The following is an 18,198-nucleotide window of genomic DNA, read 5'->3' on the forward strand; positions in this document are numbered from 1 at the left end:
CAGAGAGGTTTATATTTCATATGGAATATATCTTAAAGGTAAAATACATATAGCCACATGCCCCCATTCACTCTCCTTTCTTAATGGTTCACTTTGCTGAGCAACAAGAACAGAGATACAGAGACAACAACAGAAAAAGAGCCAAGCTGAGTAGTTTGATGTTTAAATAGTTCCTTTCCATAAAATGACAAGCTCCACCCTGCTAATGGAACATTGGCTATACAAGCCAAGTCCAACAAACCTGGTCATTGTTTAGAGCATTCTGCAGCAGGATACTGTAGATGTGAATAAAACATCTGCCTTCCTAAAAACACCTCTCATATCAGGTTGCAAACCAAGGTGTAATAGATTTCACTATCAGGACCGGATCTAGGCACCAGCAAAGCAAGCACGTGCTTGGGGCAGCACAATTCCAGGGGCAGCATTCCGCCCGCCTGCCCGCCCCCGCCCCCCCCCCCTTTTCTTTTTTTTGCTTGGGCAGTTGCGCTCTCGGAGCTTGGGGCGGCAAAAAACCTAGAGCCGGCCCTGTTCACTATATAGCAAATACAAGCTGGAAACAACAGAAGAACTGATTCCAGAACCTGTAGTAAATCAGTGAAGCATAGACTGGATTGAAGAGAAGATGAGCTCAACAGGAGAACCATCTCTTACATTACAGATACAGTGTGACAGATACCTTCATTTTAGAAGCTCCTGAATTCTTTCTGGGTGCCAAGGACTCTTAGGATAAAGGCAGCTTCCCTTTATAAGTTAGTTTCTCTTCCCTGTTCTTTGATATTTGACTTGAAGTTGCAAAGAGAAAATAATAAGGAGGTTAACTCTCCCACCCCCAATTTCTAATACATATTTGCTAGAATGTTTTAAACATTTATGCAGTATATTTTCAAAGCAGTGATTGGGAGCTTTACCACCATAATTCCCTAAAATAGATGACTACTGCAGCACTTAATTTATCTTTGCAATGCTCCTGTATGGTAAGTATCACTACACTTACTTTACAGATGGGTAAAGTAAAACTCAGGCAGGCTAGGTGATCAACTCAAGACCACACAGCAAGTCAACAGAAGAATGAAGGTGCCCAGGTCCCAATACTGTGCTCTAACCATTACAACACACTCTGTATATAACCCAGCTGCTAACCCTGAAATTCGCCTTGGGCTATCATAGTAAAACCACGTTCTTTCCTTCTTGTATATCACCACAGCAATAACAACTCAGCAGGCCAAGTTATGTCCTCAGTGATACCGATGCAACTGCATTGTCTTCAGACCATTTGACATTTTATTAATCGTGTTAGCACAGGAGGAGGAATGGAATCCAATTCACTCTCTTTTATCTATGTTGGGATAACAATAGCAAAACGTATTTTTTGTCACAGAAGTGAATAGAGATGACTAGATCACATTCAGGAAATGTTTGTTGAGTAAGCAAGTGCCATTTTCACATACCTATTTTTCAGAGTGAACAGCACAGGAAAGGCTGTATGTGTGAAAACAAAATTTTTAACTCAACTCACTAACAAATACTGTGCCAACTGAGAGAATGTAACACTGTCAGCAAGAATATAGGCTGTCAAATTGTGGTGCTCTTCAAGGTTACATTTAATAGCAACAGCAGGCAAACCATCAAAAAGAGCACTGAAGAAATCCTGTTGGCTTGTAATAGCAACATGGATAAGAAGAGTCTTGGGATTAGTCACAGAAAACACATTACTTTGGCTCTTTTCCTGATGGACACAAGCCAAGCTTTTCTGTGGCAGAAACATGCTTTAACACAGAAAGCTTGGAATACAAAGTGACCCCAAATATTCCTAACAGAATCAGCTACCAAAAGATTTGACCCATTTATACCTAAGCTAAGGAATCACGCCTCACCACCACTGTCTTGTGCCAATCACCACCGTCTTGTGCCACAGTATTCTTGTCAGCAAGTTAAGGAAGTATGGGCTAGATGAATGCACTATAAGGTGGGTAGAAAGCTGGCTAGATTGTCGGGCTCAACGGGTAGTGATCAATGGCTCCATGTCTAGTTGGCAGCCGGTGTCAAGTGGAGTGCCCCAGGGGTCGGTCCTGGGGCCGGTTTTGTTCAATATCTTCATAAATGATCTGGAGGATGGTGTGGATTGCACTCTCAGCAAATTTGCAGATGATACTAAACTGGGAGGAGTGGTAGATACGCTGGAGGGGAGGGATAGGATACAGAAGGACCTAGACAAATTGGAGGATTGGGCCAAAAGAAATCTGATGAGGTTCAATAAGGATAAGTGCAGGGTCCTGCACTTAGGATGGAAGAATCCAATGCACCGCTACAGACTAGGGACCGAATGGCTAGGCAGCAGTTCTGCGGAAAAGGACCTAGGGGTGACAGTGGACGAGAAGCTGGATATGAGTCAACAGTGTGCCCTTGTTGCCAAGAAGGCCAATGGCATTTTGGGATGTATAAGTAGGGGCATAGCGAGCAGATCGAGGGATGTGATCGTTCCCCTCTATTCGACACTGGTGAGGCCTCATCTGGAGTACTGTGTCCAGTTTTGGGCCCCACACTACAAGAAGGATGTGGATAAATTGGAGAGAGTCCAGCGAAGGGCAACAAAAATGATTAGGGGTCTAGAGCACATGACTTATGAAGAGAGGCTGAGGGAGCTGGGATTGTTTAGTCTGCAGAAGAGAAGAATGAGGGGGGATTTGATAGCTGCTTTCAACTACCTGAAAGGGGGTTCCAAAGAGGATGGCTCTAGACTGTTCTCAATGGTAGCAGATGACAGAACGAGGAGTAATGGTCTCAAGTTGCAATGGGGGAGGTTTAGATTGGATATTAGGAAAAACTTTTTCACTAAGAGGGTGGTGAAACACTGGAATGCGTTACCTAGGGAGGTGGTAGAATCTCCTTCCTTAGAGGTTTTTAAGGTCAGGCTTGACAAAGCCCTGGCTGGGATGATTTAACTGGGAATTGGTCCTGCTTCGAGCAGGGGGTTGGACTAGATGACCTTCTGGGGTCCCTTCCAACCCTGATATTCTATGATTCTATGATTCTATGATACAGCAATTCAACTTAGGCTAGATTCAGACAGGGCCCTCCAAAACAACATTTCAACCAGACAGTAAAATATCAGGATCTGACAGAAGGGATAAAAAAATTCAAGCATAATTCTTCTTACAATGGAAGCCTAATTCATGACACATGACAACTGTACCGGATGGCACCACAGAAACAAAAAAGAATTAGAGTCAAAACAGAATCTTAAGAGTTGCCATATGCAGTTTCAGTGGGGCCAATTACTGCCAAAGGATATAAAGTGAAGCCTCAAAGAGAGTCAAGACTCAAATTGGGCCGAAACAGTGACAAACAGTATTACACATGATCTTAATCATTACAGTAAAATCTCATTGTTTGTAGCATTACAGCATACATATATTTAATACTGATGGCTGAGGAGTCTTGGTCAAATCATTCTTCATTACATCAGAAAGACTAATTCTGTTTATTCTTACCAGAAGTCTCTTACTTACAGTTACAAAAATAGGGAAAATCAGAGCAGGAGATATAAATTAAAATAAAATAAAAAAAGCTCAAGGAAAACTTTTCTCTATGTACACTACATACAGATGGAAAGGTTAGTTTTCCACTACATATGAATTCTGGATTATTATAACACCATAATGAAAATAGAATAAAAGACGACAGAAAAAACACAAACACTAATCCATAATTGCATCAAGTAAGGAGTGCAGCAGAAAATTTTCAGGAATGCACACTGGCCCACACTCAATTCACACTACTACTTTGCAGTATTGTTTGTGAAGGGGAAAAGAAATCACAATTTCCATTCTTGTGCCTCCCACCCTTGTCCAAATAATTCATCCATTTCTGCTTCCTTCTCTCTTATGGTTCAGAAATCAGTTTCCACATTTTTACAGCACCTAATAACAGCTGTGTCCAGTTTAAGTGTCTACACCCTTAACCAAAATTCTCTTAAATAAAAGTTTATTGTTAGATATAGGGTAGTGTTGCACAGTACAACACCCAGCAAACAAAGAGTAAATACCAGCTCAGCTTCACTCTCAACCTGTCACCAAGGAAGGGCTGCTAGGGAGATGGAGGGAGGAGAAAGCGTCTGAGAAGCTAGGATTCTACATCTTGGGGTTATAGAACTGGGCTGAACCTCTCGTTTGGAAGTTTTCTGTATATTTGTCTAGTATGTTAATTTCTTTCTCATTATAAACAACAAGTACCTGATTCAGAACTGACGGCTCCTCTTTTATGTCATGTAACTTGATTTACTCTATCATAAAGCTGAACTAGCCTAGTGCTGAATCAGGCCCTAACATCTGAGGATAAGATGTTCCCTATTGAGTTACTGCACTGGTTGATAGAAATTAAAGAGAAAGATAATAAAATAAACAATAACTATAAATAAGCTTATCTTTTTGCTTATTACAACAAAAAGCACCACAAGAACTGAAAAAGATTATGCTGCAAATACTACCCACAGCATACATGAATGCAGTTCGTCTTCTCCCACAGCCTAAAAAATGCATCAGGGCTTCTTCCAACTTGACAGCCAAGCAAGTAAGATGCATGTCCACCATTCCCATTTTCCTTAGTCTAAAATGTGAGCAAGGGGGTTGCTTGCATACAATCTTATTAGCCTCAGCGATGGCTTTGAACTCCTTTTTGAAAGAATCTTTCGTAATCCATATAAATCAAAATAGTGCCCATTTCTAGGCTATCATATAGCACAGAACACACAACATGAAACTCTCCAAGGTTTACAATAGCAAGAACGATTCAGATCAGGAAAGGCACAAATTATACCAGACTTGACAATAGATTTTTCTTTTTATAACTAATTAATTTCCCTACCACCCTCCTCTTAAGATGTATGTATTAATAATATTGGAAAAATCTCTCTCTCTGTCTGAAGAGGAATAATATTTAAAAATAAGAAAAATGTTCCCCAAGATCAAGAAATTTCAACAATTCTGCTAATGGTGCAGCTTTGTCTAGTTTTCCAGTTTCTTTTTTAACAGTACATGTCGTCATAGTATTTTGGAAAGCCTGGATATCATGAAAAAAAATGTATGGTCAGCATAAGGTTTGGTTTGTATCTTCAAATGAAAGAGGGAATACTCCAGGCACACACATAAAATTCACACCTAAACTCAATCCCAAATCCAGCTGCTGGTGGAACACAGCATACTTTGGATGTTATTTTTTAGAGTCAGGTCACCTCTGGAGAATAACCATGAAGGGTGGGGAAGGTTAGCATACATAAATCTGAAATGCAGAGGATAAACTTAAGAATGGGCACCTGGTAATTTTATAGAGGCGTTGCCATTTTCAACAATATATCACTTTCCCAAATTCCGGCTCTAGTGATCTCTTCCATCTTCCACAGCCAAAAGCAATCAAGTCAGAGGACCTGGACCAGCCTGGCTGTTTTAAGAGTTAATTCACTGTAGGCAACTAGGAGTTTCTGATGCTCACCATATGTTTGATAAAAAGCTTTCCTTTTAAAACACTCTGAAAAGCCTCGGCTAAATTGTGCAACAGAGAGTAGTCCATAACCTGAAAGCAAGAACAGCACAACTAATTAAACTTGCTGCTAAAAAATTAAAGCATTCTTAGTTCAAGGGGCATTTACACATATAGGTTATCTTAGATATTAAAAAAGGATTAAATGTATGGGCAACTAGGTTTTACACTGAAACCAAAAAATCTATTTTCCAAAACAAGGTATTTGTAACTTTGCAATTGTTACAAAAAAGGGTGGATAAAAATAATTTTTTTAATGTAAAATCAGATTTTTTGATAAAAAGTTTTTTCCTCAAAAAACATATCTAAAGATAGTTTTAATTGACATTCATTATAGCTCAAAGATATCTCATCATGGAATAGGGATTATAAATTCTAGTTCTATAATATGAGACAATATATTCATGTAATATTTAAGAAAAGTTTTGTAAATGAGTTCCAGTAGTTCATGGGTTAGGGAGCCAATCTTATCGGGTTCGAGGGGCTTCTGTATACATTATTTAGGTTAATCTTTCTATTTGCCCAATAGGACACAGTGCTCAGTCTAGAAGATACCATCAGGAATGCTTAATTTTGCAGTTCTCAAACTATGGATTTGTGGCTCCAGAGATAGCATGCTTGTTAACAGCAAAAATATTTTTAAATAAATATAGAGGTAAGAAATAACAGAGCTCAATCCTATTGTCCCTCTGCAAATTTGTGTACACAGAGTCAATCCCTTACCTCTCTCTAAAAGTGCAAAGTTTCAAAAAGTTCAGTGAATAGAAGATTGTTGGGGGCGGAATAGATCTGGATGAGGAGAAGTCTGGAGATAAATATGAGAAGGGAGGGACAGGCGTTAGAAACAGAAGTGAAACTGTTTGAGCAGCATATTCCGGAAGTCTTGAGGTATTTCTGAGTGTAGCCTTCATTGATTTGAGATCTACCATACCATTCTCTCCCTAGAAGGGAAAACCTATAATGGCAGCAGGCCGTAAAAGAGACCCAGTTTGGGAATATTTTAATGAAGTTCCTCTACCTGTGGGTAAGAGAGGCATGTGTGCAAAATGCAAACAGTGCAACAAAGAACTGGAACAAAGCCTGGTTGCCTCAATGAAACAACATCATGAGAAGTGTTCCTTCTCAGGAGGAAGCTGTGTTGAAGCCACCACAATATGCAAGTGCCACCACAATATGATCTCTAACACAACATTTATCATGATATGGTGAACATTGATAGAACTCAATAAGCATTTATGAACCAGATTTTTGAAGGGTCTTCCTTTTACATGTGCACCTCTTTGTGTGTACACAATGGTCATCTGTGTGTGCATATGGGTACAAGAGAAGCCTGAAACTGTTGACCCTCCAGGCACATTGCAAGCCCATCCATCCCTTTGGCTAAAGATTTGGGGAAGGCTGAAGTGTGAAGGGGAAGTCAGACCTGAAAAGGATTTTTTTCCAGTTTGGTGGATTTTCTTTTTATTTATGTGAGATGGGATTTGTGGGAGCGCTTTTTTTGTTTGATGAATTTTAAAAAACTTTCAAAGTGCCCAGTATGTGTAATAGGCACTGGATGTTTATAAATCAAAATAAATATATATTGTATGGGTCAGATGTATCAAACTGGAGGCCAGAAGTCCATTTGCAAAACAGTGTATTCTTATTTGTGTGAACATCTAACACAAATAGATGTATTAATCATGAAACTGTGCAGGTACAATTTTGTCCATGTGGTTTCTGTATACTGGTGTCCAGCCTTTGAGTTAAAAATGTAGGCCTACATGCCCATAGTATACTGAAGGAATTTATAATCCCTATTCACTTAAAGTTAATCTGAAACAGTCATTTTAAATAAGAAAGGAAAGTTTTGTACTTAAGACACAGGACTACAACTCAGACAGTCTAGAATCTAGATTTGTTTCCCAGCTCTACCAGGGATTTCCTTTTTGACCTGCGGCCAGATATTATGACGACAAGAGCTATACAATTACCTACACACATAAATACGTGATTTCCTGACAATTAGTTTACACACTCCCAATAGAACCAGAAAAGTGGTTCCCTCATTTATTATGAGCCACAAAGTACAGAAAATTCCCAAATTCAATATTTGACAATTGCATCACAGGTCATAGAGAAAAGTCAAAAGTAATTTTAATCAGATTTCAATCGTTCAAGCACCTTTATATGAACTTCAAGCGGCAACAATTTACAAGTATTATATTAATTTCTTTCTTGAACTGTTCATATTGAGTGTGAGGCCATCAGTTTAGTTTAGAGAAACAACCATCGCCTGACGTCTCTGGTTCTCTGTACTGGGTTTTCATTAAGACAACTTCTATAAATTGGGTAGCTGATTAGCCAAAAATTAAACAAAATCAATTTTATATACTCTGTCCTAAGAGAATGTATTGGCCCACAGCCAATAGGGCACTTGTCATATTATTGTGTTAGGGGCAAAACATCAATATAAGGAAAGTAAGCTCATCCCAGGTATGGCCAGTATAGACCTTACACAGCTTTAAAACAACAACAAGCTGTGATAGGTTCTCGATATATTTATATAAGTCTTAAGATAACTTCACCAGACCAGATACTTCCAGTTATCTCATTATGTTTTACCATACATTAAACAAACATAAGCAGGTATATCAAGAGGCTGCAAATATACATATTAATCAATGATGATGAGAAAATGGTCCCCTCATTGAAAATAAAAACCTCATTGTTTTAAAATTGTGAGTATTCAAAAGACAAGTAAGGAAGCAGCAGATGCTGACACTGGTAGTAATTGTAATTGCTTAAGAATTTGGATAGACCAGGAAGGAAGCAATACAACATAGCATGAATTGAAGGCGCAACTGCTGATACATATCAAGCTGTGAGAGCTAGTAGTGAATTTTAATATTTTAGCTTTCTCGGGAAAATTACCAGATTCTACCAAAAGAGATGAACTTTGACACAAAAACTAAATGAAAATAGTAATTAACAAATATTATTACTTCATTATTTTGCTAAAAGTTTTAATCTGAATTTAACAAAAAAAACCTTAACTCCCCAAATTTGATGGCTTAGTTTTCAGTGAAATACTTATCTGTCTTGGTATGTGGGAATAAAGAATATTATCAATTTTTGATGTCTCATATTTTGATTATAATATTTTGGGCACATATATTGCATATTTTAATAAAATTGTTACTATAACCATTTGCTTAATTCACTAAATCTCTCTGTAGACTGCATTTCTTTACAGATATAAGAGGTCTAAATAGGCAGCAGGAAAGCAATAAATATAAGCAAGTTTCAATTGAATTTCCACAATAGTTATCATAAATTTTGGGTGCCATATGTTCAAATACCTCTATACACTATTAAACATTTTAGCACAAATTTACCCCAACATGGGCAGGTGCTCTAACATTACAAACTTGGACATGGAAACAGAAACTATTAAAACAACAGAAGAACAGATTTAAAACAAAATTAAAATAAAAACAACAAAAATCTGGAATCTTGATTGAGATCATTGTTACAAAATACAAGAAATAACAGAGGTGTAAACTGGGCATTTTTCCTCTTCTGAGCTGCTGTATGTAAGGTTGACCATTAGCTACTTTTATCACACAAAAAGTAATCTACTAGCATTTGAATTTAGTTTCCCAAATTTTAAGCCCCAAACTATCTTAGATCTTTTGGGTGGTACAACTGAGTGTCCTTATCACTCTGCATCTAGCTAATCAGCGTCCTTTCCAGGCCATTTTTCCCCCAGGAAACATAACTCAATTACCTGAGTGTTGATTCACTTCAGAGGGTCTTTTTTAGGGAAGATGCAGTCAAATACCAGAGCTTTGATCATGAGAGCCTACCAATGTTTATTCCTTCATCAGTTTACTACTTACTATTAATGTCAGAAGTACACAGGATCAATTACCAAACAGATATGTGCTAGGGATGTTGAGTATTGAATTAATAGACTTTGAAGTGCATTTGCAAGTCTTAATAGATCCCATATGTACTGTCTACAATGCACTTTGTATGCTGACACCTCTGTCACACAAGATCATTCTTATTTTCCAAAATGATTTTGCCAGGTTTGAGAAAAAAAGTCAGATTAAAAATCACAAATTTAAAATTCCTTACCAATGTAATTAACAATACATTTCTTTGTTTAAAACTAGAAGATTTCTAAAGTATAATTCACGTTTGACCATGTATGCTGTTTCATTCATTTTTTTAATTTCACACATCTGGGACAATGAAAATTTGATCAGTCAGTTTCACCTTTCTAATTAGGTACAGATTTTGCATCCTATACAATGCTACCATATTTGGGTTGCAAGTTTTGGGCCTAAACTACCAGACAATGTTCTTATAAGTATAATTAAAAACTGATGCATGAAAAATATGATTGCATATTACACTCCATACTCTGCTAATCACTCCTTCCCTATCCTTACTAATCTTTCATATTTATATGTTGTGTTTTTCCCCACTGCTTTGGTAGGGCTGACAACTTGGTAATATTTAAAAACCAGACTCTCCAGCAGGAGCGCCGGAACTTCCCTGTCCCGCCTCTTCCCCCTGAGATGCCACCCTTGCCCCACCTATTACCCACAAAACCCTGCCTCTGCCCCACCTCTTCACCGAGTCCGCGCCCCATCCACTGCTCTTCTCCCATCCATCGCTCACTGCTTTTCTCCTGACCCCCACATCCCCCAGCTCAGGAGGGACTTGCCTGTGGAGCTGTGGCTGGGAGCTGCAGTCGCCCGACAAAGGCAGTAAGCAGCCTGGAGCAGGTGATGACCCAGCGCCTCTACCACTCGCAGTACCCAGACTTTGGGTGTCCAGTCAGTAGATCTGACTGGACATTGTCAAGTCCCCGTCTCGACCAGATTTTCTAGTCGAAAACCAGGCACCAACCCACCCTATGCTTTGCTCCATTATGTGTTTATTTGGTTTATTTATTTATTATTTTTTTTTTGGTGGTGCATTAGAAATAAAGTGATACAACAAGACTCCTGATATCTTAAGAGTATATTGCATTTTAGAGTTCAGGAGTCCATTAACTGGACATTACTGTCTGCACGAACAGAGGACAGTAGAGGGACAAAACACCACAAGACAAGGAATTCTTTAAATTCAGCTATTTTTAAAAAAATTCTCTCCCTCCCTTATTTCCCGGAACCCTTACTCAGTGCATACAGATAGACACTACAGTCATCACCCAAAGATACATACAAGGACACAGAAAAGAGACCTCAACATCTTTGGCTTCAGGCGCACAGACCTCTACCCACTGAGCAGAAGAAATCCGCAAAAGGACTAGCCTCCATAAGACAAAGCTCATTCTTGAACTCAGTGCAGAGTTTCTGTGATTCATAGGCATTCTATCCAACATTTGGGTGCCACAGTACTCTCTGACCCTCAAAATGGACTAGTGGGAACTCCAAGTCCTATGGCTGTCAAGAGACTCTCAAGGGAGCAGACTAGCATATTCCAATGCATTATCTAGGCAAAAGGTGGCAAGTGCCATGGTCTTTAACCAGCTACATAGATACAGCACAGGAAATGCAATTATTGACCTTTTCCTCCAAAAACACATATAGCTTATGAATCTATTATACTCATAAATTACTTTTTTCTAATTATAGTATTACTTTAATTTTCTAATTATTTTATTAAATTGGCTATCGACAGAGCAGATGCATCACAACCTCACTCAAGCACGTACCTGCCCATTTGCTTGGCTGTACCAGATGACATTCATCACACTCATCACCTCCAAAGGCTTCATATCTCAGCAATACTTTATCCAAAGAAAGGCTCCTTCTCTGGATTCCAATATTTTGATATTTCTCAAAAAGACTCTATTGGCAAACTGTATTTTGCATGTTTCAAAGTAATCCTTGGTTTTAATAGGAAGTCGGTAGCAGTACCACGTGACTAAATCAAGTACTGCATATTGTACTATTTGTTCAACTTACTCATATGTACACACACTTTACACAAAAAAGTATCTCAAATATTTCCAATGTTTGGGTGATCTGCACTATTCTATCTATCAAGGCCTTCTTGTATACCATCCATCACAGTCTGCCTGCATTTTTTTTAAATGTCAAAACATTTTCAAAAATGAAACAATTTTCAGACTGCCACAGTGCATTTCCTAATTATGGTGTTTACACAAGTTCTTCCTTTTTTTTTTTAAATGTAGCAGTCAGCCAAATGGTAGTATTTCACTGCAGCCTTTCCCGATGTATATTCCTATCTCTGTATATTTTATTGATATTCCAACACATGGGATGTACATATCCCTTTAGATTTCTTCTCACAAGAACAAACCACTCTCAGTACCTGTCTAAGATAGCTTCTGCCTTAGCTCTAGTTCAGCAAGCTAGGTGTCCTGAAATATTCTGATTCATAGAATCATAGAAATGTAAGGCTGGAAGGGACCTCAAGAGGGCATCAAGTCCAGCCCCCTGTGCTAAGGCAGGACCAAGTATACCTAGACCATCCCTGATAGGAGTTTGTCCAACCTGTTCTTCAAAACCTCCAATAATGGGGATTCCACAACCTCCCTTGAAAGTCTAGTCCAGAACTTAACTACCTTTACAGTTAGAAATTTAATACCTAATTTAAATCTGCCTTGCTGCAGATTAAGTCCATTACTTCTTTTCCTGCCTTCAGTGGACATGGAGAACAATTGATCAGTGTCTCTTTATAACAGCCCTTAACATATTTGAAGACTATCAGATCCCCCCTCAGTCTTCTTTTCTCAAGACTAAACATGCCCAGGTTTTTTTTTTTTTAAATCCTTTCTGCATAGGTCAGATTTCTAAATCTTTTATCATTTTTGTTGTTCTCCTCTGGACTCTTTCTGATTTGTCCACATTTTTTCTGAAGTGTGGCGACTCGAACTGGACACAGTACCAGCTGTGGTCCCACCAGTGCCAACCAGAGCAGGACAATTACCTCTTATGTCTTACTTCCAACACTTCTGTTAATACAGCCTGGAATGATATTAGCCTTTTTCACAATGGCATCACACTGTTGGCTCATATTCAATTCAATCATTCCCCCCTCCGCCCCCCGGCCCTTTCAAGAAGTACTGCGATATAGCCAACGATTCCTAAATGAAGTACTTTGCACTTGTCTTTATTGAATTTCATTTTGTTGATTTCAGACCAATTCTTTAATTTGTCAATGTAATTTGGAATGCCAATCCGGTCCTCCAAAGTGTTTGCATTCCTCCCATCCTGATGTCATCTGCAAACTTCACAAGCAAACTCTTCATTCCATTATCCGAGCCATTAATGAAAATATTGAATAGTACCTGACCCAGGACTGACCCCCACATGACCCCACTAGATAAACTTTCCCATTTGACAATGAACCATAACTACTCTTTAGTTGAGGTCTTATGCACCCACCTTATAGTAATTACATCTACATCACGTGTTCCTTGTTTGCTTATGAGAATGTCATGTGGGACTGTGTCAAATGTCGTACTAAAAATCAAGATATATCATGTCTACTGCTTCCCCCCCATTTATTAGGCCAGTCACCCTGTCAAAAGAAGGAAATTACTTTGGTTTGACATGATTTGTTCTTGACAAATCCATGCTGGCTATTCTTTAAAATCTTGTAATCCTCTATATGCTTACAAATTGATTTAATCATTTGTTCCAGTATCTTTCCAGGTGTCAAAGTTAGGTGGATTAGTCAGTAATTCCCCGGGTCCTCTTTGTTCCCTTTTTAAAAGATAGCTACTATATTTCCCCTTCCCCAGTTCTCTGGGACCTCATCCATCCACCATGCATTCTCAAAGATAACTGAGATTGCTTCAACTGGTTCCTTAAGTACGCTAGAATGAATTTAATCAGGCCCCGCCAATTTGAGATTTTGGCTTGTTGATGCTTCCATATTACTTTTATGGAGAAAGTAAAAATCCAAACAAACACCACAGAAATACTGGTAGGTTTAGAGGACTTAAACCTTTGTGTTCAGCCTAATACCAATGGGGAAACCCCCGCCTGCTACAACTTATTTGCTGCAAAGTTATACCCACTTGGCAACACCTCAAACATAAACAAGCTACTGTCCAGCTCAACTTAACAGTACCTCAAATAGCAAAGCAAGAATAGACAGAGATCTTTAGAAATTTCAAACTAGGAATGGGACCTTTGGAAGGAATCAAATTAGTTCCAGGGCTGAATGAAGAGCAGTGCAGGTCAGTGAAAATTGTATGATTCAAAGATCCACCCAGTCCTTTGTTGCAATCCTGGTTCCGCAGCTGCAGAGCTAGGGACAGCCTGCTTCCTGAAAGCTGACTGCCTTATCTCCCTCCTTTAGCCCCAATGCAGCTATCATGGGAGCAGATCACCTGTAGCATTAAACCCACTGGCTCAGGCTTTCAATCTCACCTTGAGTCATCAACATCAAGGGACATTATGCACAGAATTTAAAGGGAAAGTAGAACCCTAAGAGGACTACAAAGGGCTTAATTATGAGAGCAATTTTTACTGGTTTATTTCTTTTGTCATTAATGTATTCTAGTCCTGGCCCTTATTTATTCTTATTTTACCTCTATGCAGACAGCATCATAACATATCACCTCTGGCACCCATCTTTATACAAAAGAGGGATGACAATATTCTTCCGGCTCTACATTGTTAATATCTTGCCCAGCCCTAGCCTCTCCTAACCACTTCCTTCCCCTATTTCTCATTTGTGTAAAGCAGTCTTTTCCTTCTGCTGTTCCTTCTTCTGAAAGTAGAATGGAAAGAAAAAAGTCTGAATGGTGGTAGTCCAGCAGACTGTTAGTAAATAAAATGAAATGAATGAAGTGTAGGCAACTCTCTCGCAAGGTTCCAAAATTAAAGAGGCAGATTTTCAGGTTCTCTCTCTCCTTGCAACCTGATTAAAAGAGTAGGGTTCCGAAAAATTTACCCATTTTATTTTCTCTTTTTTTCATTAACCTAAAAAAAGTTATTTACATTAGATATTTTAAAGGAAGGGTAAAATAAACTAAGTTACTTATCTCTCCCCTTAGTTTTTCTTCCTTTTGCCCTGATGATGCGCCAATTTCTCCTTCTCTAACTGTCACGAATCTAAAAAAGGCTTGCCCAGAACCCTGATTTCTTTAGAACCCAACAATGCCATTCTTTAAATGACTGGATGAGTCACTGTTGTGCAGCATGAGATTCCCCTCTTAAAGCAGTAGTTTCACAACTGTTGTCTGCAGAAGACTTGCTGGTGGTCTACAGAGAACTGGCTGATCACATGGTGCTGGCTCTGCTCCTTCTTTCCAGCTGTTACATTACAGCAAAGGCAGCTAAAAACACATTAAAGATTAACCCGATATTACTTTTCTGTACAAACTACTACTTCAGTTGCCACAAGGATGTTATATTACTATGAGCTAGGGGGTAGATATCCACAAGACACAAACTCTACTAGGATATGGTCCACAGTTTGAGAGCCCTTGATGGTGAGTTTCCCTGCAGAATTCCCTGTCCTGGCAAGTTTGGGAAATGGAAGATTGGGAGCAGGAATCAAATCAAGTTTTTTCACATGGTAATGAAAGACATTAGGCCACTTGCTTGTTTTCTTTAAAAATCAGGTGTTTTTTTTTTCCATTTCCAGTTGTGCCAACACTATTAAATTGGTTATATTGATTACCTACCTAACAGATTTTTTTTAAAACTATACCAGGTAGCGCAAGTCAGACAGCTTTAGCCCCATTTCTGCATGTGGCAGCTTTTCTGGTGGCACCATAGACAACTATTTGCACAGTGGCAATTACATTGTAAGAAGAGAGATACCGCAGCCCAGATACCTGCAAAATTCTACATTCCCCCGCTTGCGTATAGCACAAATTCAGTGGAACCCTACTATAACACCACAGAAAGGCTTCACTTAAGGAAAGGTTCACCGTGAGAAGAGCAACAATTTGCACATTGCAATATATATGGAAACAACTTGGAACATTCATTCTACTTCACCAAAAAAGAATTTGACTTTAAGTCACCTCATGTACTCAATCTGCCCTAAGGAAGTTACATAACTGACCTAGATGATCACTGAATGCATAGTACCAAAATATATTAAGTGACAACTAGAACTTATATGTATATAAGGGAAAATCAATTCCTACTATATTAAGAAGTGGGTAATTCAGTTGACTTCTTGTTGGCTAACAAGATTACAGAGTGCAGGTCTTTATTTCGTTATAAAAGTAATCTGGAAAAGTCTATTTTGTCTAAGGGAAAAAATGTACTAAACTTTCAGGTGAATCAACAGGTTCTCCCCCCCCCCCCATAAGATCAATTTCTTTCTAATTATGTTAATCACTGGAGAGCTTGTGCTGCCTTCAAGACGGAAGAGATTACAGCATTAAGTTTAAGAAGGTCAGAGGAATTAATTAAGTAGTAAACTTACTTTCCTGTGATAAATTGGCTTCTGGAAGGCGTGCACATAGGCTGAACATAGTAATTCTCCAGTTTAACCCCTTCAGCAGCCAGCCTGTCCAGAGTTGGTGTCCTGATCTCTGATCCGTGGTACCCTACATCTCTGAATCCCTGATCGTCAGCAAGGATGAAAACGATGTGAGGCTGAGTGGTGGGTGCGCTGGCCTCTAGCTCCTTTCCAAGCTCGGCCCTTGTGGTCTCCAGGCTAGATCCGAGGGTGTCCCAGGACAAGTAGCCGTAGGTGAGGAGGCTGAGCACGGAGAAGCCGGCCAGCAGCCCCCCGGCTAGCATTGTCCCCTTGCAGAGCCAGTGGTGCGGTGCACATCCACCGGGGGCCATTCACTTCGGCCAAGGCTGGCGAGCGCGCACAACAGAGAGGGGCTCTGGGCACGGGAGGCGAGGGCAGCCTCAAGGGGTTTCCACCCCAGGCGAGCCACGGGGAGCCCAGCTCATCCCGACTTCAGCTGCCTCTGCAGGCGGGGCGGGGGCGGGGGCGGGGGCAGGGCGCAGACCCCCAGCCCCTCCTCCAGCCCCAAAAGCTTGAGGATGGCCGAAGCCAAGCCAGGATCAGAGCATCCTTCGCCGGTGTCCCTCCTGGAGCCAGGGGAGCTGCCGTGACCCTGCGCCCATGCCGGGGCGATTCGTCGGGTCCCCGGCCGGGGAGCTCCGCCGCCCGCGGGGACAACCCTAGGCGCTGCCTCTCAGCTGGGGGGCGGCTGCTGCTAGAGGAGAAGCCCCCGAGCTCCCCCAGTCCAGTCTCCCGCCTGCTCGGCCGGGCGCTCCCTCCGTGTCACGCCGGGCATCAGAGAGAGTGTGGAGAACAAGCCGCTCCGCACCCTGACGCGAGTCCGCTCTCCGCCCGCCTGCGCTGGCGAGCGGCTCCCTCCGCCCTCCCCGCGCGGCGGGAGCCTCCCCCTCGCCTCCCGCGGCTCCCAGAGTACACGCCGGCCGGAGGCTTCCCCTGCAGGGACCCGGCAGGAGGGAGCTGCCCCAGCACGAGCCCCGGCCAGCCCCACTCGGGGCCGCTTCCCCGCCGACTGGCTCGGATACAACCCCCCAGCGGCCAGGAGGGGCGGCCGGGGCTGAGCGGGCGGCCGCCACCGGCCAGGAGGCTCGGGGGAGGAAGGGGACAGGGCAGGGGAGCCCTGCGGAAGAACTTCTCCGAGCGCCGGAGTCAGCGCCCCGCCGCTTTCAGCCCAGCTTCGCCTCTCCCCTCATGCCTCGGTTTGGTCCCCTCTTTCGCTCGCCCTCCTCGCTGTCGCCCATTTCTCCCCTTCCCCTCCCTTGCAGTCCCATCTTCTCCACCCACGCCTCCTCCCCTTCCCCTGGCCCCCGTTTCCCTTGGGCTCTCTTCTCCCCTCCACTCGACTCGACTCTGCCCCTCTGCTTCCAGCCTCTCCGCACTCCCGCCCTTGGGCAGGGCTCCTTAGCTGGAGACTTTCACTTTTCTTTTCCTCTCCTCCCTTCTTCCTGTTGGCCGCAGCCCCCTTTCCAGGTGGCTCTACCCTTTGCCTCTCTTCTCGGACGGCGGGAGCCTCCTTCCAGGCTCCAGCTGCGCAGCTATGGAAAAAAAATGCCACTCAGGGCCTGAAACTGAACTAACTCTCCCGCGGCGGGGCCCAGCTGCTGGAGATCCAGACTAAGGAGCTCCAGGCCCAGCTCCTTGCCGCTTTACTGCTCGGTGCGCTTCTCAGGCGTCCCCGGTGCCAAAGCTCAGGCAGCGCATTCCTGGCAGCCACCTCAGCAAGGCACCGTTTGTTTTGATTTTTCCTTCCCTTTCTTAAAACATTCCCGAGGCCAACTCCATGGCTCCCAGCGGACGGGTTTTTCTTTCATTCCACCTTCTCCTTTGCAGAGGTTTCTCAGTCATTACTATCAAAGCTGGAAAATATGAATGTGCAGAATTTGTCGGGCACAAGCCAGGCCTACTCACTACCACGTCTTTAATTCTGGTGCAATTGAGGTAAATGTTTGGAGAATACTGTTAAAGTATCAGCAACTCTCTTTTTGTTTGTTTGTTTTAAAATGTGTGTTTGCAGCAGTTTTTCAAATTATTGTTAAACATCATACTTCCTCCCCTTTTGATTTGGGTGTCATACCGGTGCTCTGAAAACTTTAAAAATATTGAAGCATGCATGAATAAGTTAAATTGAAGCAAATGTGCTGGTTTAAGCTGTTTAATATGAATCACCATGAACAACTTTTACCTAAA

The 18,198-nt window shown here is 41.5% G+C and overlaps 1 protein-coding gene across 2 annotated transcripts in view; it reads right to left on the reverse strand.

Annotated features, from left to right (window-relative positions):
- The window catches only part of ARSJ (arylsulfatase family member J), a 55,962-nt gene extending 39,530 nt beyond the window's left edge, over positions 1–16,432 (reverse strand). Inside the window, exon 1 of one of the 2 annotated variants that reach the window (XM_074950781.1) lies at positions 15,958–16,432. In XM_074950781.1, coding sequence (XP_074806882.1) covers positions 15,958–16,325 — 368 coding nt within the window. In that variant the 5' untranslated portion in view covers positions 16,326–16,432. Of the gene's footprint in view, positions 1–5,311; positions 5,337–15,957 lie in introns of those variants that run through there. The other variant, XM_074950782.1, reaches the window with a different exon arrangement.
- Positions 16,433–18,198: the final 1,766 nt, after the last annotated feature.

Source organism: Natator depressus, chromosome 4 (genome assembly GCF_965152275.1).
Source record: "Natator depressus isolate rNatDep1 chromosome 4, rNatDep2.hap1, whole genome shotgun sequence".
NCBI classification, from domain to species: Eukaryota; Metazoa; Chordata; order Testudines; family Cheloniidae; genus Natator; species Natator depressus.